Source organism: Danio rerio, chromosome 8 (genome assembly GCF_052040795.2).
Source record: "Danio rerio strain M-AB ecotype USA chromosome 8, GRCz13ab, whole genome shotgun sequence".
NCBI classification, from domain to species: Eukaryota; Metazoa; Chordata; class Actinopteri; order Cypriniformes; family Danionidae; genus Danio; species Danio rerio.
The window spans coordinates 1,210,959-1,237,335 of NC_141028.1; the positions used below are offsets into that span (position 1 = coordinate 1,210,959).

Below are 26,377 nucleotides of genomic sequence, written 5' to 3' on the forward strand. Positions count from 1 at the left end.
AAGAAACGTTGTGTAACATTGTGGAAACGTAGCCCCGCGGACGTTTCTGCGGACCGCGATTTACGTCCCGGGAGGTACGTATTCGAGCGGTTTTTGTTTTCGAGGATCCGCGAGAGGCCGCTGTACGCGCTTTTTCGTGTCTCGGGCGCCTCTCAGAAGCGCGCGCCGTTCGCACCCGCGCTGTTCTTGCGCGAAAAGCCGCCGGATCGGCCGTCTCAGCCGCCCTCCTCTTCCTCCTCCTCCTTCCCTAAACCAGAGCGACGGTTCGCAAAAGCCGTCCAGAAAAAAAAAAAGCAAAAGCCCTCGTCTTCGATTTCGGCCGCGTTTTCGGATCCCGCTGCGTTCTCGCCCTTATTTTTCGGATTCCGTTTTTCGTCTTACCAGAATCCGCCGTTCCCCGGACTCGATCCCGGTCGTCGTCCACCGCGGCCGGCTCCTCCTCGTCCGGGGCCTCTGCGGACAAACTGATTGCATCGGGAAAGCCCTCCACTCGGAGGCGAGCCGTCGGCCGGCGAGCGCGAAGAGGAGGGGCGGAGCGGCGCCACACCGCCCCGCAGCGACGCTCGAAAAAAACTAAACGCAGCCTTTACGTACCTCCGGCCAGGTAAATCGCGGTCTCCAGAAACGTCCGCGGGGCTACGTTTCCAGAATGAGCTTGGGTTGGTCAGTCCATATTGTTCACAGTTGTAGCGAGTGTTGATTGGTGCAAAGCATCACTGTAGATTTAGTCTAGGTGAACAGCAGGTAGCATATACAGACAGCTGGAGTGCCCTGTAATAAGTTTAGTGTTAGAGGTGGAGAGACTGCTGAAGAATTATACTTAAGTAAAATTACTATTACTTGACTCAAAATGTCGTGCAAGTAGAGTAAAAGTACCTGCTGTAAATATTACTCAGAGTATGAGTAAAAAAAGTAGCCCTTTTAAAAGTACTCAAGAGTAGTGAGTGTTATGCTGATGCATATACATGTCATTTGTGGATGTGTGTGTAAACGTAACATTCTGTAGTGCATTTAGTTATAGCCCAGCAGACACACAACATCATAAGACGTTAATATTCGGTTAGATTTAGGTTGTGATGTCAGGTGACCAAAATTCAATGTCTAGCTAGTGTCTATGGACATTGTTATTTTGATGTCCATAATGATGTTGATATTTGGTTGATTTCAGGTTGTTAGGAACTGAACAAAATCCAACATTAAGCCAAAATCTTAAACCAGCGTCATATTGAAATCAAGTACTGACATTTATTCATCAGATATGGCAACTAAAATCCAACATCTGATAGACGTCATAGTGATAATGTTCACACAACTTCAAGCTTTAACATCATTAGATGTTGATATTTGGTTGATTTTAGGTTGGACGTTGGACATTGACATCAGGCTGACGTTGGGTTCTGATGTCAACCTGATTTCAAACAAAATGCAACGTTCCTACGACACTGGGGTACAACATCAAGCTGACGTCATGTTGACGTCTTGTTCCTGCTGGGTGTTTAAGGCAATTGTGGTCATCATACAGTAAACATCTGTCATCTTCTCATCAGTAACATGCATCTACACAATCTCTGGGTCAATGTGTGTAAAGATTTAGGACATCTTCTTGGGCACTTTTAATGCTTCCAAACAGCTTGCTGCAATTATAAATCACCCACGTCTTGAAGTAGTTTATCAAGATGTGGTTTACCTTCTATGTGGGATTTCATTGGACAGGAATCATAGGACTGATTATTCTAATCCCCATCGTCAAGACAAAATAAAGTAATGACTGCAGGTTGAAGGACAGTAGTGGAGTAAAATTACAGATACTGCACTAAACATGTACTCAAGGGAGAGTAAAAGTACACATTTATAAAACTACGGATTCCTGAGGAACAAATACTCAATTACAGTCATTTGAGTATTTGTAATTAGTTACTTTACACCTCTGCCCATTCTGATGCTCAGTTTGAACTGCTGCAGATTTCTGTAATTGCATCTTTAATTACCCTGTTGACCATCCCTTACACCTTAACACATCCTTAAACCCCACACCAGCAAACCTGTTGCAAACCCGACCAATATCCCACCTCAAGCACACCAGAAAAGTTATGCAATGCATTATCAACACAATAAAAACTTTGTATTTATTTCTTGATGCAAGCACACTCCCCGACGAATGCCTCTTTACCTATCCAAGTTTTAGAAACTGCAAATAATAACTGGACTTCTAGTTGATGATTTGGTGTCAGAAGTGTCTCTATGAAAGGTGAAGGCCTCTAGATTTTGCTGATTTGAGATCAATAAATCTGATCATGCCTTGATGTTGACTGATTTGATGAGGACAGTGCGGTCTGACTCTGCTCAGACTAAAGTCTCATCACTGAACAGAAATAATGTCCAGTATAGAATATAAAGTCCTGCTGCAGTGGAGACAGAATGAATATTGTGTCTGACTCCATCATGAGCTTGGAGGACTGCATCCATACATCTCTGACATGACTCACATCACTGATTAATAAAGTCATCTGGAATGAAGAAGAAAGCCTTCAGCAGGACTCCCAGAGTTCATCAAGAGTCTTTGTGTTCACCTTCAACACCTCCTTCTTCATCTTAACTCAATAATGTTCATGTCAGGTGACTGGGCGGGCCAATCCTGGAGCATCTTGACCTTCTCTGCTTTCAGGAGCTTTGATGTGGAGGCTGAAGTTTGAGCAGGAGCGCTATCCTGCTGGAGAATCGTCCCTCTCCTGTGGTTTGTAATGTAATGGGCAGCACAGATGTCTTGATACCTCAGGCTGTTGATGTTGATCATCCACTCTGCAGATCTCTCGCACGCCCCCATACTGAATGTAGACCCCAAACCATGATTTCTCCTTCACCAAACTTGACAGATTTCTATGCGAATCTTGGTCCATGCTGGTTCCAGTAGGTCTTCTGCAGTATTGGTGATGATTGGGATGCAGATCAACAGATGATTCAGCAGAGAAATCCACCTTCTGACACTTTTACACATTTGATCAACTAGAAGTCAAGTTATTATATGCTGCTCTCACAACTGAGATCCAGCACAAGACTTTTGTCAGGCAGTGTATGTATATAAAATAGGACTGAAATGAGAAACTAAATATTTTAATTTGGCAAGAACACATGAACTCTTTTCCTGCCATTGAGGATATAACCTGTCAATTAAGCGAAAACACTTCCCTGTCATTGATGTGTTTTAATGTGTATGGGTTTTAGGTGTATTATAGTAAGCGAAAGCCGTAACGTAAGTCCTGAGTGACATACAGCACTTCTGTGTATCCTGGTAATAAAAATTTAAAATGATCAGAGAAAGAGAAAGTAAGATCACGGGGAAAAATAAAGAGTTATACAACCTTGCTTTGGCTAAATCCCTAACATTACTATATCAGGAATGTTTCTTACCACATTGACAGATTATTTAGCTTGTTTTAAAACAACAAAACTCATATTATTTCTTAAAACAAGACAATCTTTTGACAAAAAAACACTATTGCAGTGTACAACCTTATTGTAAAGAGATACCCAATAAATTGCCTTAAATAGATAAACAGGTATCAGTTCTGTTGAATAGTTTTACCTCAACTCTCTTGATCTCGCCCACGTCGAGTCCGAAACACATGAAATGCTCCATCCCTCCGGCAGCGAAGCATTTCTTCCCTTCAGGCAGATCCAGCCAGAGTCGCTCGGTTTCCAGATCATTGGGTCCCATAATAATGACGTAAACCCGACTGGTGGTGCTGCCATCCCGATCGTCTCCTGTGGACACGGTGAAGTGGTACGGGATCACTGCGAAAACACAGACACTGAGCACTGTATCACACATAGAGAGCTTCAGAATGACCAATAGCTGTGTTTCCATCCAGATATGTGCATTAGATTTATATGCAAACTGTAAGTCGCATGTGAATAAACCAGTGTTTCCAGTCGATGAGGAACAAAAGAGAATCAAATCATCAGTTCCTGATAAACTGTCACAGATATCACTGAGAGATGTGGAGCTTGCTGCACTGTTGGGATTCTCCACTGTGGTGTTCGTTCTCCTCTAATGAATGAGCGCCTCAGAAGACCAAGACCAAATGCAATGAATGTGGTGAATGTGGTGGCTTCTGGAGGCGTAACACGGGAGCGCAGACTGATGCTCAAGACAGTTCTGAAGGGAGTATTTATAGAAGAAGAATAATACTGAAGCACTGTGATGATGGACTGACGGAGGGTTGAGGTCATCTCGTTATTAGTTTTACTAGATCTTAGTGCCGCATTTAACATCCTCGACCACAATATCCTCATAGACCGCTTAAAGTCTACAGGTGTCCAGGCACAGGCTCTACAATGGTTTAAGTCATACTCAGCTGACCGTTACCAGTGTGTGAATATTAATGGACAGCCTTCACCAGTCAGCCCAGTAAAGTATGGGGTGCCTCAAGGATCAGTTTTAGGCTCTTTGCTGTTTACAATATACATGCTACACTGGGAGACATTATTAGAAGACATGGGATCAGCTTTCACTGTTATGCAGATGATACTCAATTATATATTTCAACTAAACCTGACGAGAAGTCTGAACTGTCTAAACTAACTGAGTGTATTAGAGATGTTCAAGACTGAATGACCAACAATTTCCTTCTCTTAAACGCAGACAAAACAGAATTATTACTTATTGGGCCTAAATCCTGTACACAGCAGATCTCGCAACTCAATCTACAATTAGAGGGATACAGAGTTAGCGTTAGTGCTACTATAAAAGATCTGGGTGTCATATTAGACAGCAATCTAACTGTTGAACACCATATATCCCATGTCACAAAAACTGCCGTCTTTCATCTGAGAAATATCGCTAAATTACGAAGTATGCTCTCCATCTCAGATGCAGAAAAGCTAGTCCATGCTTTTATGAGCTCTATGCTGGATTACTGTAATGCTCTATTTGCTGGCTGCCCAGCATCCTCTTTTAACAAACTTCATGTAGTAAAAAACGCAGCAGCCAGAGTTCTGACCAGCTCTAGAAAATATGATCATATCAGCCCAATGTTCTCCTCCTTACACTGGCTGCCTGTTCAGTTTCGTATTGAATTTAAAATATTACTCCTCACCTATAAAGCTTTAAATAATCAAGCTCCTGTTTACTTAAACAACCTTCTGTCTCGCTACAATCCAACCCGCTCTTAAAGAGCTCAAAACTCAGGGCTTCTGCTAGTACCTAGAATAGCAAAGTCCACTAAAGGAGGTCGAGCCTTCTCATTTATGGCTCCTACACTCTGGAATAGCCTTCCTGATAATGTCCGAGGCTCAGACACACTCTCCTAGTTCAAAACTAGATTAAAGACCTATCTGTTTAGTAAAGCATACACTGTTAACCCTTACTGTAGATTATGCAGTAAATAACTGTAAAATAGCCAGTGTTTTGCTGTAATAAAAGGAAACAGTATTTTACTGTAAAAGAAGCAGCATTTGTATGAAATTTTGTAGTGCAAAGAATAAATTACAGTAATTTACTTTATGTATCCATTACAGATAGTTACTGTAATAATAAATGGTAAATTACTGCTCAACCATTATTACCCCATGTACTCTGATGCTTTATGTTGCTATATATATATATATATATATATATATATATACTGTTCAGTTTTGGTATGTGAATGGTCAGTATTGAGGAGAAAGTGAGACAATGCATTGATGATAAGCTAAATTTCTCTGCAGACATCTTTGTGTTTTCTTTGGTTCCTTTTATGTTTTTAACATTGAGTATCAGGAGTCAACCAATGTCAATGTCACAGAGCTAATTAAAAGGTAAAGATATCGACGAGATGCATTTAAAGGCAAAAATATTCACACAGAGCAACCAAATTATCACAATCATTTTTATAACTTTGTTTACTTTTCTATAATTAATCTAATTTACTTAGTTTAGCCTTACTTAAATTGCACTTTAAGCTGAATATTAGTATTTTGCTAAATAACTAGTAAAAATGTGTTATTTAAAAAATATCTTAAACAGCACGTACATACATTTTTGCAGAGACTCAATTAATTTGTCTGGAAAACTTCAAATGAAGTAGGTAAAAGTGGCATTAACAGTATAGTATAAAGACTTTCCTAAATAAATGTATTAATCAGGTTATTTTATTTATTTATTTATTTTTATTACTACAGGTTTGGAACAACATGTGGATCAGATTATTTATTATTATTATTATTATTATTTATTTATTTATTTTTTGCTTTGGATGAAGTTTTTATATTTTTATTGTTTTTATTCAATGATATGTGCATGATTGTGATAAATGTAGGCAGTTCCTTTGAAAATATGCTATGTACCAGGGATGTCAAACTCCTGAAGGGCCACAGCCCACCAGAATTTAGTTCCAGCCCTGCTTCAACACACTACCTTTAGATTTAGTTTGATCAGGTGTGTTTAATTAGTATAACTGCACTGTTAATCTGTAGATTGTGTAGTAAATAACTGTAAAAAACAATGATTTAGGCATCACCACACACTCCCACAGGCTGTCCGTCTTATTCTAAACACAAAGGTGTTAGAAAGAGTTTTCAGAAAATGCCGGCCCTTCAAGGGAGCCAGGTGTTTGATTTGTTTACTGCTGATTGTGCTCTATGCTATGTCCATCAATTCAGATGTAGAGTCTGTTATGTTTTAGGCTTTAAATAAGAATCTACAATGAGTAAGTAAAATGTGTTCAAATGTTTTTGAGGGTTTCTAAAATAAGGCTGTGTTTTAAGTTATACTGTTGTTATCTTGAACTGTGTACTTGAAAGCTACATTGTTAGCTAGTTAGCCTCTCCTCATATAACTTCTTACATTACTTTTGTTTAAGTACAGTATATGTATTTATTGGATATTGCATACTGCCATAATGTACAGATGCTAACAGTTGTATGTATCTGGCAACTAAGCCAAAATTAAATTCTATTATCTCAGTAAGGTAACATGTGCACATCATTACAGGGAATCACAAAAACATGGTACACATAGCCATCCACACACAAAAGCTCCCCTGTCCGGTCCCAGGTTGTGAGTTTGTTGCAAAAGTATTTTTCAGAGCAGTGTTTCCACCTATGAATTTATATTACAAACAATAAAAAAGTTTGTTGTCATGAGATACTTATAATAATAAAAGATTTTATCCTTTGGTTTTTCATTGTTGCCAACTTTATTTTTGTTTCCTACAATTAATTTAAACTTTTTATTGAGATTTGACACAGTTTTTAATTATTTAAAACTTTAAAATTTAAAATATTTATTTTGTGTTTTTTGCTGTTCAGTTTTTTTTTTTTTTTTTTTTGCATGGTCAGCATTGAGGAGAGAGTAACACATTTCACTGCAGCACTTTGTGTGTGTGTGTTTATTGGATATGTGATTGTGATAAATGTTGGCAGTTGCTTTAAAAGTATTACTAATACCAGGGGTTCTTAATCCTGTTCCTGGAGATCTACCTTCCTGCAGATTTCAGTTGCTATCCATATCAAACACACCTAAACCAATTAATTAGGACCTGAACACCACTTGATAATTACAGGCAGGTGTGTTTGATATGGGTAGCAACTGAAATCTGCAGGAACATAGATCTCCAGGAACAGGATTGAGCACCCCTGCTATATACCATGGGGGTCAAACTCCAAGTTCCTGGAGAACTGCAGCGCAGCAGAGTTTAGAATCCACCCTGCTTCAACATTACCTGTAGAATTCTAACAAGCCCTAATTAGTTTGATCAGGTGTGTTTAATTAGAGTTACAGCTTAAAGTCCCGGTCACACTGCACTTTTCTCCCTATAGACTTCCATTCATAAGCATGTGAGTACTGCAGACCTGGAATGATAGCTCACGAGACAAATTTCATAATTCGCAGCATTGGAAAGTTCAAGCTTGGAGAACGCTGAACGCGAAATCACATCATGTGATTGCTTGAGAGACCAATCAAAGATCAAAACATGACCTCTCTGGCTTGCTTTTTCAATTTCTAATTATTTTGTTTAATTCCACTACTCACTTTGTTTAATTCCACTTCGCAGTGCAGAATATAGCATGCTTAAACATTAGTGTGACCGCAGCCTTACTGTGCAGACCTGTAATATGTAAGACAATATTTATATCTGCTGATTTTTTAATTTTGTTAAACATTTTCTGTTATTTATTTGTTTGGTGCCAAAACAATAAAATTAATTTGTCTGAAAAAAATCATATTACATACTATTAATGTGTATGTATTATAATGCTGTGATTTGTAACACTACAATACAGTAATTAACTCTACACAGTTTCCAGTTAGTTACCACTGCTGCTCTATTACAGTAATTAACTGGCAACACTGTTGCCAGCTACTCACTGTATTGGTTCAGTTACAGTAAATAACTGGCAACACTGTTGCCAGTTACTTACTGTAACCGAACTTTTACAGTGAGTAGCTGGCAACAGTGTTGCCAGTATTCTACTGTAAAAAACCCTGGTAAGGTCTAACAGTGTACACTCAGTGCATCACACAGCGGTATGATACATGAATGTGCTCCACACATCTCGTTTATATACACTATGAACAGCAGCTACGCTAATTATTCTCTTTATTCTCTATTTCCACCTAGGGATACTCATCCCAAGGCCCTCAGACTATGCAGCGCCACTGATTTGATCCAAGACCAGCAACGAGATGATCCCAAGGTTTCCACAATCCTGGACCAGGCCGTATCCTGAGCAGCTGCTGTGGTGGTCATGGAGGAGAGGAGACGCTCCGGAGACAGATGAGTCTTCGCTGATGTCCAGCTTCTCCAGCGCCTAGACTGCAGCTCTGCACAAGACGTTTGGCCAGAGGGGAAATGGTCGTGCCCAACTGAGCCTCTTTTCTCTCCAGGTTTTTTAATTCTTCACTTTCGCCGATTGGTGAAGTTTTTACCTTGCGGCTGTCGCCACTGGCTTGCATCGTTCGGATCTGTAGAGCTGCGCATTGATGGATTTACTCTTAAGTGTTTGGACTCTCAGTAGTGATTATTAAACCACACTGAACTGAACTAAACTGAACCTAACTTAAACTCTGAATACTGAACAACACTGTTTACATTCACTATGATCTTCTATGTGAAGCTGCTTTGACACAATCTACATTGTAAAAGCGCTGTACAAATAAAGCTGAATTGAATTGAATTTTACAATCAGCACAACAACATTTCAGATCTGCAACAATTAAAAGCTGGAAACATGGAGAACTGCAGACCAACACTAATGATGCAAAGAAGCACACATTTATATCTGACAGGCATATGAGAGAAAACAGCAGCACCGAATCAAGCGCAGGCACAGCACACTTTACTCACTAAATGTCGAAGCGATCTTAGAATTGAGTGAAGAATGGTGGTTTATCTCGTGAGTGTTATCTTTAATTAAGCATGTGTTTGTTTGTTTGGATTCATTTCTGCTAGTCTGAAGGAATTATTTGTGAGTTATCCAAGTGAAAGATAAGTTTGCTAGTCTGAAAAAAGGTATTATTTTGTGAGTTGTGTTTGCATTAAGTTTGCTTCGTCAGAAGGAAGTATTTGTTCACCTATTGAAATAAAATATCATTTCAACTGTAGCTGCACTTATATGCAGTTTAAAGCAAACAAAATAAAAACGCTCGCTTCTCCTTACTCTAGCACTTAATTCTCTGAGAGTTCCTTTGTGTCATAAGCACTTCTTGTGCAGTTGAAGTCAGAATAATTAGCCATCCTGCATACTTTTTTCCCAATTTCTGTTTAACAGAGAGATTTTCTTCAACACATTTGAACACATAATAGTGTTAATAACTCATCTCTAATAACTGATTCTCTTCACCATGATGACAGTAAATAATATTAAACTAGATATTCTTCAAGACACTTCTATACAGCTTAAAGTGACATGTAAAGGCTTCACTAGGGTAATTAGGGTAAAGTTAGGGTAATTAGGCAAGTCATTGTATAACAGTGGTTTGTTCTGGAGACAATCCAACACTAATATTGCTGAAGGGGCAAATAATATTGACCTTAAAATGGCTTTAAAACAATTAAAACTGCTTTTATTCAAGCCGAAATAAAACAAATAAAACTTTCTCCAGAAGAACAAATATTAGAGGAAATACTGTGAGAAATTCCTGAATCTGCTCAACATCATTTGGGAAAAATTTCGACTTTGTGTATTGCCTCAAATTGTAAGTCGCTTTGGACAAATGCGTCTGCTATATTCATTCATTCATTAATTTTCTTGTTGGCTTAGTCCCTTTATTAATCCAGGGTCGCCACAGTGGAATGAACCGCCAACTTATCCAGCACGTTTTTACGCAGCGGATGCCCTTCCAGCCACAACCCATCTCTGGGAAACAACCATACGCACTCATTCACACTCATACACTATGGAGAATTTAGCCGAGCCAATTCACCTGAACCACCTTCTTGCTGTGAGGCGACAGCACCACCTACTGCGCCACTGCGTCGCCTGTCTGCTATATGACTAAATGTAAATGTAATTGAAGCCTTTGTGCATTTTTTTTTCATACCAAATAAACAGTTGATCCTACTCAGCTGTGCACATATGTTTTATGCATATTTTAACATATTATGTGCATTTTGGCCTTTCCATTAAGCATTTTTTGATGAGATATTCCAAAATGCACATATAAATAGGTGGATGGAAACACAGTGAAGAGCTGAGCTTCATCTTACTGGGACCCTCCTCCATTATTACAGCCTTCTTCTTCTTCTTCTTCTTGTTCATGTTGCTGTCCAGACCGGCTTTGGAGTTCTGCAGGGTCTTCTTGGCGTTCAGAGGATTCCTCTCACCCTCGTATCCCTGATATACAGCAGAATATACAATACACATCTCACTTACTCAGTATTTCTGCATTGTATTTCAACAAAAACAGAGTTTTTGTCTTGTTTCTAGTCCAAATGTTTGAACATTCTTAAAATCAAGAAGCATTTTCCTAGATGAGCAAAAAATACAGTCTTGTTTTCAGAGATGATGTGTCAAATTTAAGTGAGTTTTGCCTTAAAACAGGCTAAATATTAACAAAGTTATTTTTAATAAGTGAATAATAAGTTGAATTATAATTTAATCATAAGGTAAACAGGAAAATGTTTGTCACCTTGACGTAGAAAGTTCTATCGATGCGCATGTCCTCTTTCTTCTTGGAGAGCCAGCGTTCACACAGGAACATGAAAACCTCGTCCGTGTCCACATTCACCACCTCCACCTGATCCAGGTACCAGTCGGCTCCGGCCAGAGAATTATCATGGCGGATGCGGATCTTAAACACTGGACCCAGATCCACAGCTTCAATGCTGAACTTGTCCACCTGCACACAAACAACTGCTTCAAATCTGCAGATGCGAATTGCAAAAGAAAAGTGCAGCAAATGTATTGTTTTTATTTTAGTGGATAAACATAAAGAGCCAAATCTGCAAAATAAAAATAATAACATGCATAAAAAACATTACATACTGATATATATATATATATATATATATATATATATATATATATATATATATATATATATATATATATACAATTATATATATATATATATATATATATATATATATATATATATATATATATAAATATAATTTTTTTATGCATTTATTTATTTATAAATACATGTAAAAATAGAAAAAATATGAAATGTACTGTATGTATACACAAGTGATTTATAACTTATAAAGCAGATATACTTTTTTTTTCTTAATCGCAAATTATCTTTTATTTCAATTACTATTTTCTGCAAGTATTTTTCATTTATTTATTTATTTGTTTGTTTTTTAATTTATTTATTTATTGTGTTTTTTATTCTCATATTCATTTATTTACTACTGCATTTATTTATTTGTGTGTTTTATATGTATTTATCTATGTGTCTTTTATTCTTAATCTTTTATTTATTTAACACAGCATTTATTTATTTATTTATTTATTTATTTATTTATTTATTTATGCCTGAATAAACAAATTTAACAATAAAAAATAAATAAAGAAATATAACCTAATAAAGCATATATGTATTATTTTTCTTTAACCCTAAATTATTTTATTTATATTATACTATTTCTCTGAATTTATTTTACATATATATTTTATAATTTTAAACTTTAATTAATTTATTAATTAATTTATTTGATTTTTTTGTGTGTCTTTAATTCGTATATTCATTTATTACTGCATTTATTTATTTATTTTTTATTTCTGTGTTTTTTTGTTTCAAAACTTACATTTATTTATTTATTTAACACTGCATTTATTTATTTATTTATTTTCATGTTCATTTATTTTTGCTAGGTTTTCTTTTTAGTTTTTAGTCTTTAACATGGAAAAGAGGGAGTATAACTAGTAATTATTTTGTACTGTCATGAATAAGACAAAAAAATTAGTTATAATAACTATTATGTTAAAATAACTTATATTTATTGTTTTATTTTTGCAGGTTTAATCTTCAATGGATAAAAGGAGCATTGCAGTCAAATAGATTTTTAGCAGATGTGTATATTTGGTTGTGAGATAAATAAATGAATGCACTGCAAAAGTAAGAGCTTTTAGTTTTGTTTCTAGTCCAAATATCTGATATTTCTTAAATCAATAATCATTTTCTAGACAAACAAAAAAAGTTCAAATAAAGTTTTATTATGTTATTTTTCTTTAAAACCAGCAAAATAATCTGTCAATGGGGGACGTAAAATAATCAATTATATGTTTGCTTATTTTAAGGGAAAAAATCCCTTCATTTTGACTCATTACTTCTTAATACAAGATAATATGTTTTGCTTGTCTAGAAAATGCTTCTTGATTTCAGAATTTGTAGATATCTGGACTAGAAACCTAAACTCTAAATAAGAACAGCATGTTTTACAGTGTGTAATGTGCAGACTCACTGCTCCTTTCTCAAACTTGTTTTTGCTGCTCTCGGATTTGCTGAGTTTTCTTTCTCCGGTGTCTCCCAGTTCCCCGTAAATAGTCAGAAATACGTTGGCATCAGTTCCAGCTCCGTGCATGTCTCCCGTCCGCACAGACACCTTATATGTGTGAGCTGAAGATCCAATGAACACACATATGCAAGCACACACACGTACACACACAGACACATGCTAAGATGAACAGCAGAGATCAACAAAAGTCTTGTATTTGAGCTAATGCTGATGTTGTTAACTAAATCGGTCATACTTTAAATAAGTGAGTACACTCATTGATTTAAAAACAACAGATTGATTTTACTTTTAAAAAAATCAGTAAACCCATTGGCTTAACTTGCATATAGTTTGTTTACTTGAAGGGTCACGAAACACCAAAACACATGTGTTGAGCTGTTGACAGTTACATGTGTGTCCCACGCTGCTATAAACACTATTAGGACACTTATATTTCATTAACAAGAGAAAATTGGTTATTTTTGCGTTATTCCAATTAATTTTTGAAGCTGCGTCATGCTGATTAGAGCCTTGTCATCCAGCTCGGAGACTGGATGTCTGTACCGGCGAGCACAACGTCACAGCATTAATTCTTGAGAAAGACTTGATTTAAACCAATCAGCACGCTCTATTGTAAATGCAGTACAGCTTCATTAATATGCATGATAGCTTCAAGACTGTTTGTACCTGTTAAGGCTGATTTATACTTCTGCATCAAGCGTACGCATATGCAGCCTACGCATGGACGCAAAGCTCTCGCTGACGCGCACCTCTCAAAAAATGTAACAATGCAAAATGCAAGCTCTGTGATTGGTCGGCTTGGTAGCGCTGACGAGTGTGGGCGGGAGCGAGAGCTGTGCGAGCCCGATGAAGCAAGTGTTTACAAGTGTGGAGTCCTGTGAAGGAGCTCCGGATGGAAAGTTTTGTTTTGTGTTTACCTCATAGTTAAAGTTGCTGCACGTCCGCTGGTTCCTGCCTCAAAATGAGCGAATTTGAACCAATTGTACATTTAGGAAGGTGTTCAGAAAAAACAAAACACCAGTGAAGAAATTCGACACAGAGGAACATTTACACCTCACTGCCAGCTAGCGTTTCGGAAGTGTTAATGCAGAGCAACAGAAACAGCATGCAGAAGTATGAATGCACAGCTAAGCGCATTGCATGCACCGTGGGTCACGCCAATCACTTGACGCAGAAGTATAAACCAGGTTTTATAGTATTCAGACGGCAGAGAGATGCCATGTTGTGTTGCCAAAACAAGTGGAAGAAGAAGGATCATTCAGAAACATGGGTCTTCAGTGTGGCGTTTATAAATGTGCTGCAGTGAAGGTTTTGTTTTTATTTCCCACTATGAGAGCGCAGCTGGACACACATGTGGATTACAGTGGTCTGCTAACACGCAATACAGACAGAAATACGTTAGAAACATTTTCTACCCAAGAGCTTTTCGCACATGGAAATGGTGAAATCCGGATTTGCCACTCGTCTCCTTTTAATAAAGACGCGGCTCCAGTAGGTGTTGATTGTCCTGTCTCTACAGATTTGGAACAGTCAGTGTGTGTGATCAGTGCTCTTTGTTTATTTATTCAATAGTAACGTTGGTTCGTATCGTCAGCAGAATTCTTTCAGTGGTTAAAGACAGACTTTAGTCAGAATGATTGAGTTACTCAGTTTACAGTATGTTAAAGGGTCACGAAACACCAAAACACATGTGTTGAGCTGTTGACAGTCGTATATGTGTCCCACACTGCTTAAAACACTATTAGGACACCTATATTTCACTAGAAAGTCCAAAGGACTACTGACCCATTCTGGAGGACCATGTGACCCAATGAGTCAAACATTGCATTCTGAAGGCGGTGGTGTGTACCAGGATGATAATGCAGCAACACACAGAGCAGAACTGGAGGCAGAGTGCTTTGATGAACATGAAAGTGAAGCTAAACACCTCCAATGACCAGCACAGTACCCAGAGTAAACTTTATTGAGCACTTTAGTGTGTTTTGGAGGAGCGAGTAAGGACAGGTTTTCCTCCAGCAGCATCAGAGAGACCTGAACACTATTCTGAAGAAGAACGGCTCAGAATCCCTCTGGCCGATGTGCAGGACTTGTATCTGTCATTTCCAACACCAATGGTCTATAAGCTCAGCTCGTGTGTTTCAACCAATGATAAACTTCAGGTACTTCTAGGTGACTATTTTCAACATCATATGGTTCCTTTCTGAGCATCGATGTTGTAATGTCACTAAAATATAATCAGTTCACTAGACTTGAGCATTCATTTAGTTGTTCAAGCGTAAAACGAGATGAAAGACCATGTAGGTGCAAGCGCCATCAGGAGCAGCAGGCTAGCGCAGAAACTCCATTGAAAATACTGGGGTAAAATACATTAAAATACTTTTAAATCGTGGCATGAAAAAAGGAATTTAATGCAGCGCTGTCTTCCGGTCTGAGACCCACTTCATATCATATATCAATCAGGGAGTGAAGATCACTGACTTTGTTTAAACGTGGCGATTTTGTAATGGTGCAACACACTGAAATTGTTCAAACTATTAATATGGGCTAAAATAAACAACCGAATGAAATTTAGCAATGTTCAACAGAAGGGCTTGGGTTGGCTGACTTAAAACTAAAGGTCTGTGTGCATATACCACAACGATGCTGTATTGGCTGCAAAATGAAGCCCTGCACTATACTAATGCATTACTGTCTGTCTAAAAAAGCAGGTGTTTAAGTTGAATTCTCCAACCGCTGTGTGTTGAATGTCACACATACTCTCCAGAGCGTCCTCCACCTCGATCTCGTTGTGTTTGAGCGTCCCGTCTCTCAGCAGTTTCTCTGTGATGATGTCTGACGGCACCAGCTCTCGCACCGTCTCTCCATCGTCCTCGGATTTGGCCAGCCAGCGCTCGCAAGGGAAAATGGTCGTCTCTGAACCCTTCACAACAACACGAATCAACAGAATTTACATTTACATTTAGTCTTTAAGCAGATGCTTTTATCCAAAGCGACTTACAAATGAGGACAAGGAAGCAATTTACACAACTATAAGAGCAACAATGAAGAAGTACAGTAGGCAAGTTTCAGGTGTGTAAAGTGTAAGAAGCAAAACATTAGTCATTTATTGTTATATATATTTTTTTGTAGTGCAGTTAGTGGTGGAGCCAGAGAGGCAATTGCAGATTCGGAAGGGAAGTGGAGACTAAATAGTTGAGTTTTTAGTGGTTTCTTGAAGACAGCGAGTGACTCTGCCGTTCTGATGCAGTTAGGGAGTTCATCCCACCAACTGGGCAGATTGAATGCGAGAGATCGGGAAAGTGATTTCTTCCCTCTTTGGGATGGAACCACGAGGCGACGTTCATTCACAGAACGCAAGTTTCTGTAGGGCACATACATCTGCAGAAGTGAGAGCAGATAAGAAGGAGCAAAGCCAGAAGTCGCTTTGTAAGCAAACATCAGAGCTTTGAATTTAATGCGAGCAGCAACTGGCAGCCAGTGCAAACGGATGAGCAGCGGAGTGACATGTGCTCTTTTAGGTTCATTAAAGACCACTCGTGCTGCTGCATTCTGAAGCAGCTGAAGAGGTTTGATAGAGTTAGCTGGAAGCCCGGCTAGTAGAGAGTTGCAGTAATCCAGTCTGGAGAGAACAAGAGCTTGAACAAGGAGTTGAGCTGCATGTTCAGATAGGAAGGGTCGGACCTTTCTGATAGAGTGTGAATCTGCAAGATCGAGCAGTTCTAGAGATGTGGTAATAGAGAAGGTTAGCTGGTCATCAATCGTGACTCCAAGGCTTTTCACCATTTTGGATGCAGTAATGGTTGCCCCGTCCATCTGGATTAAAAAGTTGTGATGAAGAATCGGGTTGGCAGAAACTACAAGCATTTCTGTTTTCGCGAGGTTAAGCTGAAGATGATGAACTTTCATCCAGTGATCACCATTACAGAAAACAAATATTGCTCATAAGGGCTAATAATATTGACCATAAAATTGTTATATAAAAAATAAAAAACTGCTTTTATTCTAGCTGATGCACCGTTTGAATACCTTTCCTTTTCTCAGCAGCCTCCTGATCTCCACGCGGTCCAGATGCCAGCCGGGGTTCGTGCCCTGGTTTTCGTGCCCTATGCGGATCTTTTCCAGGATGTCTCCAACATCCTCCAGCTGCACACAGAGATAGAGAGAATCGTTTAGCGAGTGTGTTTAATGCAATAATGCTGAAATAACTGGTCGGTGAAAAAAAAACTGATTCTAATTTTAATACTAACAAATTGAGCTGATGATTTTTACTAGCAAATACAATTTTTTTTTATTAAATGGGAGTTGCTGTCGGACTTCCATATTAAACTAAAATATTTAGTGTTGCATGAACATGATTTTCCATGGACCATTCAGATTCAGGGTTTTTTCCCTAGAAAAAGAACAGATTCCGATACCTCTTATTACTAGCAAATTGGACGTTTTTGATTGTTTTTTATTAGCAAACTGGCCAATTTTAAGTTCTTATATTAGCAAATTGACCAATTCAGATTTTACTAGCACATTCGGTAACACTTTTTAATAACTACACACTCTGAATCATTTATTAAGCATGAGCAGATAGTGAACTCATTATCTATTCAGCATTAACTCTACATTAATAAACGTTAGTGTGCAGTTTATAACTGCAGCTACAAATGCTGTATTACTGACTTATAAACACATTTAAAATGTGCTTAATAACTGTGCTTTCATACTTTGTTAATGATTTGTTTTTCATTACTAAATGAAGTATGGCATTATTTACAAACCATCTACATTTAAGAGTAATCAGTGGGCTTTAAATATGATTCAGAATGAGTCAGTAAATGATTAAAATAATGAAATTAACATTTACAATTCTTATGATTCAGGCATATACTAATAGTTAATTTGTATGTTAATAAATGCTTTATTAACTCAACTTCATCCAGTGTTGTGAGCTAATCTAAAGTGAGGACTGTTGATGCTTTATAAATCCCTTATAAATGACAATTATAAGCGTATTTTGACATAAAGTAAGTTTACTTTTACTTTTGCTCTCGAGGATAGGGAAACCTTACCGTACAGACATCAATTAGCCTATTAATAATTAATTTCGTTTGTTAAGCGCAAAGATTTGTTTCAAAACTGTTTCTAAATTCAGTTCTAATCTCCAGCAAACGAATAAATGAATAATAATAACCAAGTCTGGTCAAAATACTGAGTTATATCCAAATACACCTGCTGTGCCCCATATGGTCTAAAACCTGACAGGTGGACAAATCTAAGCTTGTTTTTAATAAAACAAATATAAATATGGATATAATAAATAACACTGCTAATAATAATAACATTGTACAAAAGCAAATTGAATGAACTGAAAAAGCCTCCCGAGATGAAGAAAGTAAGGCAGTGGTTTTTAAATTAATGTAGGCTAGAAATTAATATGTTTTGTAATATTTTAATCATTTATATTTATATCCTGTATATATCCTTATATATATATATATATTTTTTTTTTTATTTTTTTTTTTTCATATGTAAAGATATTTGTATATTGCTCTGCATCTTGTGTGTAGTGTGTAAGCCAGGCGCACTTTGCACCAGACAATAGACCGACTTTGTTCTGGTCTAAAGATCAGACTATTTACAGTTTCTACAGCTTCTTTCTTCTTTTTTAGAGCAGAACACCTATGGGCGCACATTTGAGCGCAAATGCATTTGCATATTTAAACAGTGTGGCGCAACACATCAAAATGACCCTTGCTCCGAGCTTATAGTAGCAAATAAGCATTGCGCCGCGCCTTGCGCCACATTGCGCCGGGTGTATGATAGGGCCCTAAATGTGACCACTCAGTGGGTTATGTCACGTGACTCGCGTCACAATATTGTGGCTTTGAGGCTCTATGGGATTCGAATTACTGGCCAGTTATTTAAAATTACACTTTATTACAATAATATAATATAAATATATTATATTAATTATATAATAAATATATATTGTATAATATTAAATTACATCAAATAATTAAAACGACAAATTGTGGACCTTTTGGCTGTCGTTCGAACCACCCGAACCCCCCCCCCCCAGTCTACCCCATTTTTTTTTTATTAGCAAACTGTCTGATTTCAATTTAATTCTACCAAATTGGCAAATTCCAATTTTTTTTATTAGTAAATTGGGCGATACCGATTTTCTTTCATAAGCAAATTGACAGAATGCGATTTTTTTTTCTAGCAAAATGGACATTTACAATATTTTTTTATTGGCATATAAATATTTTATTTTATATTGGCAAATTTGCCAATTCCGATAAAGTTTTTTTATTAGCAAACTGGCCGATTCTTATTCAGATTTTATAACTAGCAAATTGGCTGAATTTGATTTATTTTACTACACTGAAAAAATTGTTGCATGCAAAACTGTTGCAAGCTATTTATTTGTGTTGAATTTAAACAAACAAATTAAATTTAATAAAGTTCAACTTAATTTGTTTGAATTCAGCCCAAACAAATTGTTTACAACCACTTAACGTAAAAAAAATTGAGTAAATCAAAGAAATCATCTTTGAATAATTTTTTTCAGTGTAGAATATTGGCTGGTTCATATTTCCATTTTTTAATGTTCTACTTTGCATAAAGCACTATAGATGTAAAGGTGATGTGTGGATGCTGACCTCCACGATGAACATGTCATCTGCTGCTCTCTCGAAGTACAGCCGTCGCTCTCTCTTGTTCACACACAGGTATTTCTGCTGCGTGCACACACCGTTCTGACCGTACAGAGTGATAAACACGTTAGCATCCGTCCCCGCCGCGAACACATCGCTAGTGAAGGTGCTGATCTCATAGGGGACGACTGCAGGACAAACACAAACACATTCACACAGCTAAATCATCTATACACTGCCAAAAAGGTTTAATCACTTATATACCTACTTTTTGTGTCATTTTCCAGTACAACAAGTACACTTAAATCAAGATACAGTGGGGGAAATAAGTATTGAACACGTCACCATTTTTCTCAGAAAACGTATTCCTAAAGGTGCTGTTGACTTAAAATTTTCTCCAGATGTTGGTAACAACCAAAGAAATACATATATGCTGTCATGATCACCAGCGATCAAACCACCAGAGATCGCTGGAAAACATTCACATACACATAGGACTACAAATCTGCTTGTAAATGGACTACATATTTAGTCATGCAACACACACAACCGGTTCCAGATCCTGACTGATTGCATACACACAGCTGATGCTGCTCAAGTACTGATTACACACATACATATACAGCTCACTTTGAGACACTCATTGCTGAGTCTTGCTATCTGTTAGTGACATTACAACGTTTCCTTTGTCTGCCTTTGCTGTGTTTTTGATCCTTGCCTCGTTTATTTGTTTAAATCTGTTTGCTGCCTTTGTAGAACAGCGAATGAATCGAACAAGTTCAAGCTACAGAAATTTGATGTGATATTTAAAATATAACATTTTTGTACCTTAACCTTGTTCCACTCGTAAAAAGTTTTACAAAAGTTTCACTGGTAGAGAAACTCTAAACAACGGCTCTGTAAAGTGTGAGTTAATATATTAGTTAAGTGTTGGTTATTAGCTTTAGTATGTTATTGGGACGTTATTTTAAAGTTGCAACTATTCCTTATTTACAAACAGGTAATAAATGAAGAATAATTGCAACTTTAGAATAACGTCCCAATAACATATATAAACTATTAACTGATAATTTATTAGGTATAGTTATAAATATAACTAATAAGTCTTTAGTACGTGATTTACTAACAGCTTGTTCATGATCTATTAATAATTTATTAGGTATAGTTATAAATAATTAAAATAACCGGTCATTTATAACTAAATATTTAACAGCTTGTAAGTTATCTATTGGCTATCTATTAGGCACATTTATAAATAATTAACAAACTTAACTTTTATTTAACTAATCATTTATAACTTATTAACTAACAGTTTATTGTTGGGCTATTAACTAGTTATAACGGTTAGTTATAAATAATTAACAAACTATTACCTTTTATTTAATAAGTCATTTATAACCCATTAACTAACAGTTTATTAATGGACTATTAACTAGTTTTAATGGATAGTTATTCTAAAGTGTTACCGGCTTTTTAAATGAATTATTATTTAAAATAAGGCTGTTTTATAGTGGATATTACAGTGGATAACTTTTTTATTTAGTAAATAATGTCTTTTCTATACTATTTGCATCAAATAATAATAAAAAAATCACTTGTGTGAGGTGTGTGTGTCGTGCTGTATATATGGAGGAATGGACAGTAATGCTGTGTTCACACCAGACGCGGAACGCACGGATAAATCGCGCTATTCGCGCGTAATTAGCCGCGTGAACATTTGAGTTTACTCGCTTCATTTGCGCGTCAAACCCCACTTCATTCGCGTGTCAAATTCACTTCAGAACAGACGCGGATTCGCGTGATGGGCAGGGCTTCTGTCTGCCCGAAGACTCTAGCTTCATAGCTAAATGGCTAACATGGATTTTATGAAGACAATAACAGTGTTAATGTGCTTCATGAAGACTGAAAAACAGCGTAGATACGTTTAGGGTCGTGTCTGAGTCCACTAGATTCTTTCAGAGGTGCATCCAGCTCTGTGAGCTCATAAACTCGTCCAGAAACTGAACCTGGATGATGGAGGCTTACAGCGGTGCCTCTGACTGAGCCAAGCCCAGTTTGATGAACTGTTGTCGGTGAAGGCTGGAGGATTTCCCTCGGAACACCGACAACAGGTTCTACATCACAATCACGGCCCAACAAGAGCAAGCTTCTGATTGGTTAACGCGGCGAGAATGTACGCTGAAGTTTTATCCGCGCGTTCCGAGTCTGGTGTGAACACAGCATTCGAAATCGAGAGATTCTCGCGAAACGCTCGTTAAGCGCATCAAATGCGCAAAACGTTCAAATCGTCGCGCGCCATTCGCACGTATCGAGCCGCAGGATGTCTATTCGCGCGTTTGCATTGACTTAACATGTAAATCACTCGCGTTTGATGCGCGTTCCGAGTCTGGTGTGAACACAGCATTCGAAATCGAGAGATTCTCGCGAAACGCTCGTTAAGCGCATCAAATGCGCAAAACGTTCAAATCGCTGCACGCCATTCGTGCGTATCGAGCCGCAGGATGTCTATTCGCGCGTTTGCATTGACTTAACATGTAAATCACTCGCGCTTGATGCGCGTTCCGCGTCTGGTGTGAACGCAGCATGAATCTGACATGATTCTCTCTTCAGGCTGCCGTTATCAGTCTCACACGAGTGTTTTCCCTTTTCTGAAAGTCTTGATAACACCATCCTGGAGTTTTAATGTCATTGTTTTAGCAAATAGGATTGTGTAATAATGATTTGTTGTCCTCTCCCATTCACTGGCTCTCAGTTTACACACTATGACCACTTCTGCTGCTGAGAAACACGCGCATGTGAAAAGGTTCCATAGTGTTTAATGGAGATAAGCGATGGATAAAGGCATTGTTCCTCATCTCACATGGTGTGTAGAGTTCTGTCTGCAGCTCTGCAGGATACAGATCTCTGATAATCGCGCCATCATCCTCTCCCCTATCCAGCCAGCGTCCGCAGGGGAAACGAAGCCTCTGTCCTTGAGAAGGAGCGTCGATCTCCACCCAGTCCAGAAACCAGCCGGACGAACCTCCTGCAGAAAACACACACACAAAACACGGACCATTTAACCCTCCTGCTGACGTATGGGTCCAACATGAGCAAGGACATGTCTGAAGGATATTTTGTTCTTCTGGAGAAAGTCTTGTTTGTTTTATTTTGGCTAGAATAAAAGCAGTTTTTAATAGTTTTAAACCCATTTTAAGGTCAATATTATTAGCCCCCTTCAGCAATATTAGTGTTGGATTGTCTCCAGAACAAACCACTGTTATACAATGACTTGCCTAATTACCCTAGTGAAGCCTTTACATGTCACTTTAAGCTGAACACTAGTGTCTTGAAGAGTTATCATGGCAAAGAGAAAAAACTTCAGTTATTAAAACATTTCTAATCATAATAGTATTGATAACTCATTTAAAACCTTTATGCTTAGAAATGTGCTGAAGAAATCTACTCTCTGTTAATGAGAAATCGGGGGACAAATAAACAGGAGGAGAATATTTCTGACTTCAGCTGTATGTACAGAGTAGGGCTCTATGATATTACAAAAATCTTTCTTTCCTATATTTTGTATTTCTGTGATATATATTGCATTATATATACACAACTTCACCAGATTACTTGAATAGATCTATTTGGAAATAATTTATTAATTTTATTAATAGATTGGGATGATTCTGTACTGGGGTCTATTCTTCGTACCTCACTTAAATGATCTAAGATGATTTGGCAGATCCTGGATCTGTTAATCTTGATAACTGATCTCTCGCTAATTTGGTTCTTCAAACAAGTTTGTGAATCAGATTAAAATGTCTGGATGAACTGATCTGAGATCGCTGCGTGTGTTGTAAAAGACAGATCTATCGATCCTCGAAATCATGATTAGCAATGCAACGATTGGCTGACGGCACAGCAGCGTAATGACATCATCTGATTAATATTCAATTATCCATGTGAGCAAAATTACATAAAAATGGTTTGCTAAATATAATACGCAACAACTCTCCACATTTGTTGTGAGCTGCAGGTTTTACCCTTCCATGCCTCAAGAGTATTCATCATGTATTTCAATGCATATCAGTGTATTTAGTTCTACATTTAGAGAAGATTTTCTTTATTATAACTGTATAAATTAATTTTGCATCAAAAAAGCATTTTGATATCAGTAAAGGTGTCTGCAACTTTTGTAAAGCATCCAATCATCGGCATATTAGTGGTTAAAACATGTGTATGACTGCATAAATTATTATTCTTTTTTTTTTAAGTCGAATATTGTGCATGTACGCGTTTGCACTGTATCTAAAAAGTTCATATCAATACATTTTCACTTTGAACCACCAGGTGGAAGTCTTTGTACTTTTATTTCGAAGTGCAGATTGCATAGGTTTTATTAATGTAAATATTTTAACTTTATATATATATACATATATATATATATATATATATATATATATATATATATATATATATATATATATATATATATAGTTAAAAATATATATTTACTATTTTTCCAAGTATATTTAACTACTGTAAGAAAATATCAGCATTCAGTACATACTTTCAGTATTATCTTTGCTTGAACTGACCGGATCTAATCCTGCTTATATGAAATGAGCCTGCTCCCAAGCAGGTTTGAGCTACCAGAACTGTTGCTACGACAACAAGTCTCGAATGAGTTTTGAAGAACGAAACGATACTGGATCGTGTCAAATCGTCGATATCCAAATCCAGCTAATTGAGTATTCCACATACGAAGAACAGACCCCAGGAGTGAATCATGTAATAAACACATTACAAGTGTAGATAAATTTAATAGAGCAAATAGAAAAGTGAAATAAACAGTGTGTTACGGTTTTCAGGGCAGTCAAACCATATTCAGGTACAGAAATTAAAAAATCTAATATAAAATAATGCGGCACGCTGGCTCAGTGGTTAGCACTGTGGCCTCACAGCAAGAAGGTCGCTGGTTCAAGTCCCGGCTGAGTCAGTGGTCATTTCTGTGTGGAGTTTGCATGTTCTCCCCGTGTTGGCATGGGTTTCCTCTGGGTGCTCCGGTTTCCCTCACAGTCCAAGCACATGCGCTATAGGGGAATTGATGAACTAAACTGGCCGTAGTGTATGTGTGTGAATGAGTGTGTCTGGGTGTTTCTCAGTACTTGGTCGCGGCTTGGTCGCTGCATAAAACATATGCTGCAATAGTCTGCAGTTCATTCGGCTGGGGGAACCTCTGAAATAGAGACTAAGCTGAAGGAAAATCAATGAATGGATAATTAAGCATCACTCGCCTCCATCATCATGACCAATCCTCAGCTTCAGGAGTTCTCCGAGATCTACGGCCTCCACAGTGAACACGTCGATCATCCCCTTCTCAAACTTGTTTTTGTGAGATTTAGAGGCCTTCAGGTTGATGATTCCTGTTCAGACAATGAGAACGGATGTCATCTGAACCTGAAATGTGTTTGTTTACACTGGTGCATGCGTGTATTTTCACCTGTGTCGTCATTCTCTCCAAACAGAATGGCAAAAACATTGGCGTCTGTTCCAGCGTGCTTCTTTTCTCCCGTCTTGATCCGCAACGTGTATGTTGTGGACATCGCTACAAGGGAAATAATTCAACAAAATAATAAACACTACGTTTCCATACACCTATTTGTATGCTCATTTTGGATTATTGCATAAAGAAATGGCAAGATGCACACAGATTTCGGATTTACTTCTTATTTAACAGGAAAAAATGTGCAGAAACTACAATAAAAATACATTTACTGATTAAATTCCAGCATGTGCTTCATCAGTATCTACGCTTCAGTGCTCTAGTTTTCTCTCAGATGATTTGACTGATATAAATGTGTGTGTAATAAATCAAATAGTAATGATTAATGTGTCTATTGTTGATTTCATTTAGTTCCCGTCACCCTTCTGTTCCAGTCCCAGTGTGGCTCCAGAATCCTCCTCATCCTCGTCTTTCCTCATGAAAGCCTCGTCTACGGGTACGAGCTCGCGTGCAATCTGACCGTCATCTTCATCCACCGCTAGCCATCGATTACAGGGGAAGTAATACCTGTGACACCCGATATGACCACAGTGAGACGCCTTCATCTGTGTGTGTGTGTGTGACTCATGAATAAATACACACATGCAGATTTGATCCCTTCACCTGAGGTCAGATTCACAATCATCTTATAACACGATAATAGTGCTGTCAAACAATTATTCGCTATGAATCGCTAACAAAATAAAAGTTTGTCTTTACATAATATGTTTGTACACACTATATATAAATATTGTGTACATATATGTAAATAAAAATATATAAAATACAAAACCTATATACTGAAATATAGTATATACGAATAATATTACGAATCGAAATAAAGTTTTGTGTATATTTTGTAAGTTTTGTGGCCGGTAGTCATGTAATAAGCGGGATAAAGTATATCCAGAATGGTTGTTTTCACAGAATAAACCCTTTAGTCTTTCACATCGAGCGGCTGATAAACCAACACAATCTCACTGCAATTTGTAACTTTTTGATGTAGTGGCTAATTCGTACGATCAAATTCGTACATTTTAGTACGATTTGCTCATTCTCTAATTACGGTTGGGTTTAGGGGTGGGGTTAGATGCCACGCCTCCTTTTTAAAATCGTACAATTTCGTACGACTGAACTCAAATGAATTCGTACGAATTAGTCACTAAACTGCCAAAACGTAAAAAACTTACGTTTTCTCGTGAGATCGGCTGGATAAACCTGTCTGACTTTATTCTAAGATAACAGCCTCCTGTATG

At 37.5% G+C, this 26,377-nt stretch overlaps 1 protein-coding gene across 2 annotated transcripts in view; it reads right to left on the minus strand.

The window, feature by feature from the left end:
* The window catches only part of loxhd1b (lipoxygenase homology PLAT domains 1b), a 98,255-nt gene that overhangs the window by 19,152 nt on the left and 52,726 nt on the right, over positions 1–26,377 (minus strand). For both annotated transcript variants that reach the window (XM_087264068.1, XM_087264069.1), the window contains exons 22-32: positions 25,504–25,649; positions 25,080–25,184; positions 24,874–25,002; positions 22,455–22,619; positions 19,601–19,782; positions 16,971–17,087; positions 15,702–15,864; positions 12,891–13,045; positions 11,111–11,320; positions 10,689–10,815; positions 3,584–3,792 (exon numbers count right to left, since the gene is read on the minus strand). In XM_087264068.1, coding sequence (XP_087120194.1) covers positions 3,584–3,792; positions 10,689–10,815; positions 11,111–11,320; positions 12,891–13,045; positions 15,702–15,864; positions 16,971–17,087; positions 19,601–19,782; positions 22,455–22,619; positions 24,874–25,002; positions 25,080–25,184; positions 25,504–25,649 — 1,708 coding nt within the window. The remainder of the gene's footprint in view (positions 1–3,583; positions 3,793–10,688; positions 10,816–11,110; positions 11,321–12,890; positions 13,046–15,701; positions 15,865–16,970; positions 17,088–19,600; positions 19,783–22,454; positions 22,620–24,873; positions 25,003–25,079; positions 25,185–25,503; positions 25,650–26,377) is intronic.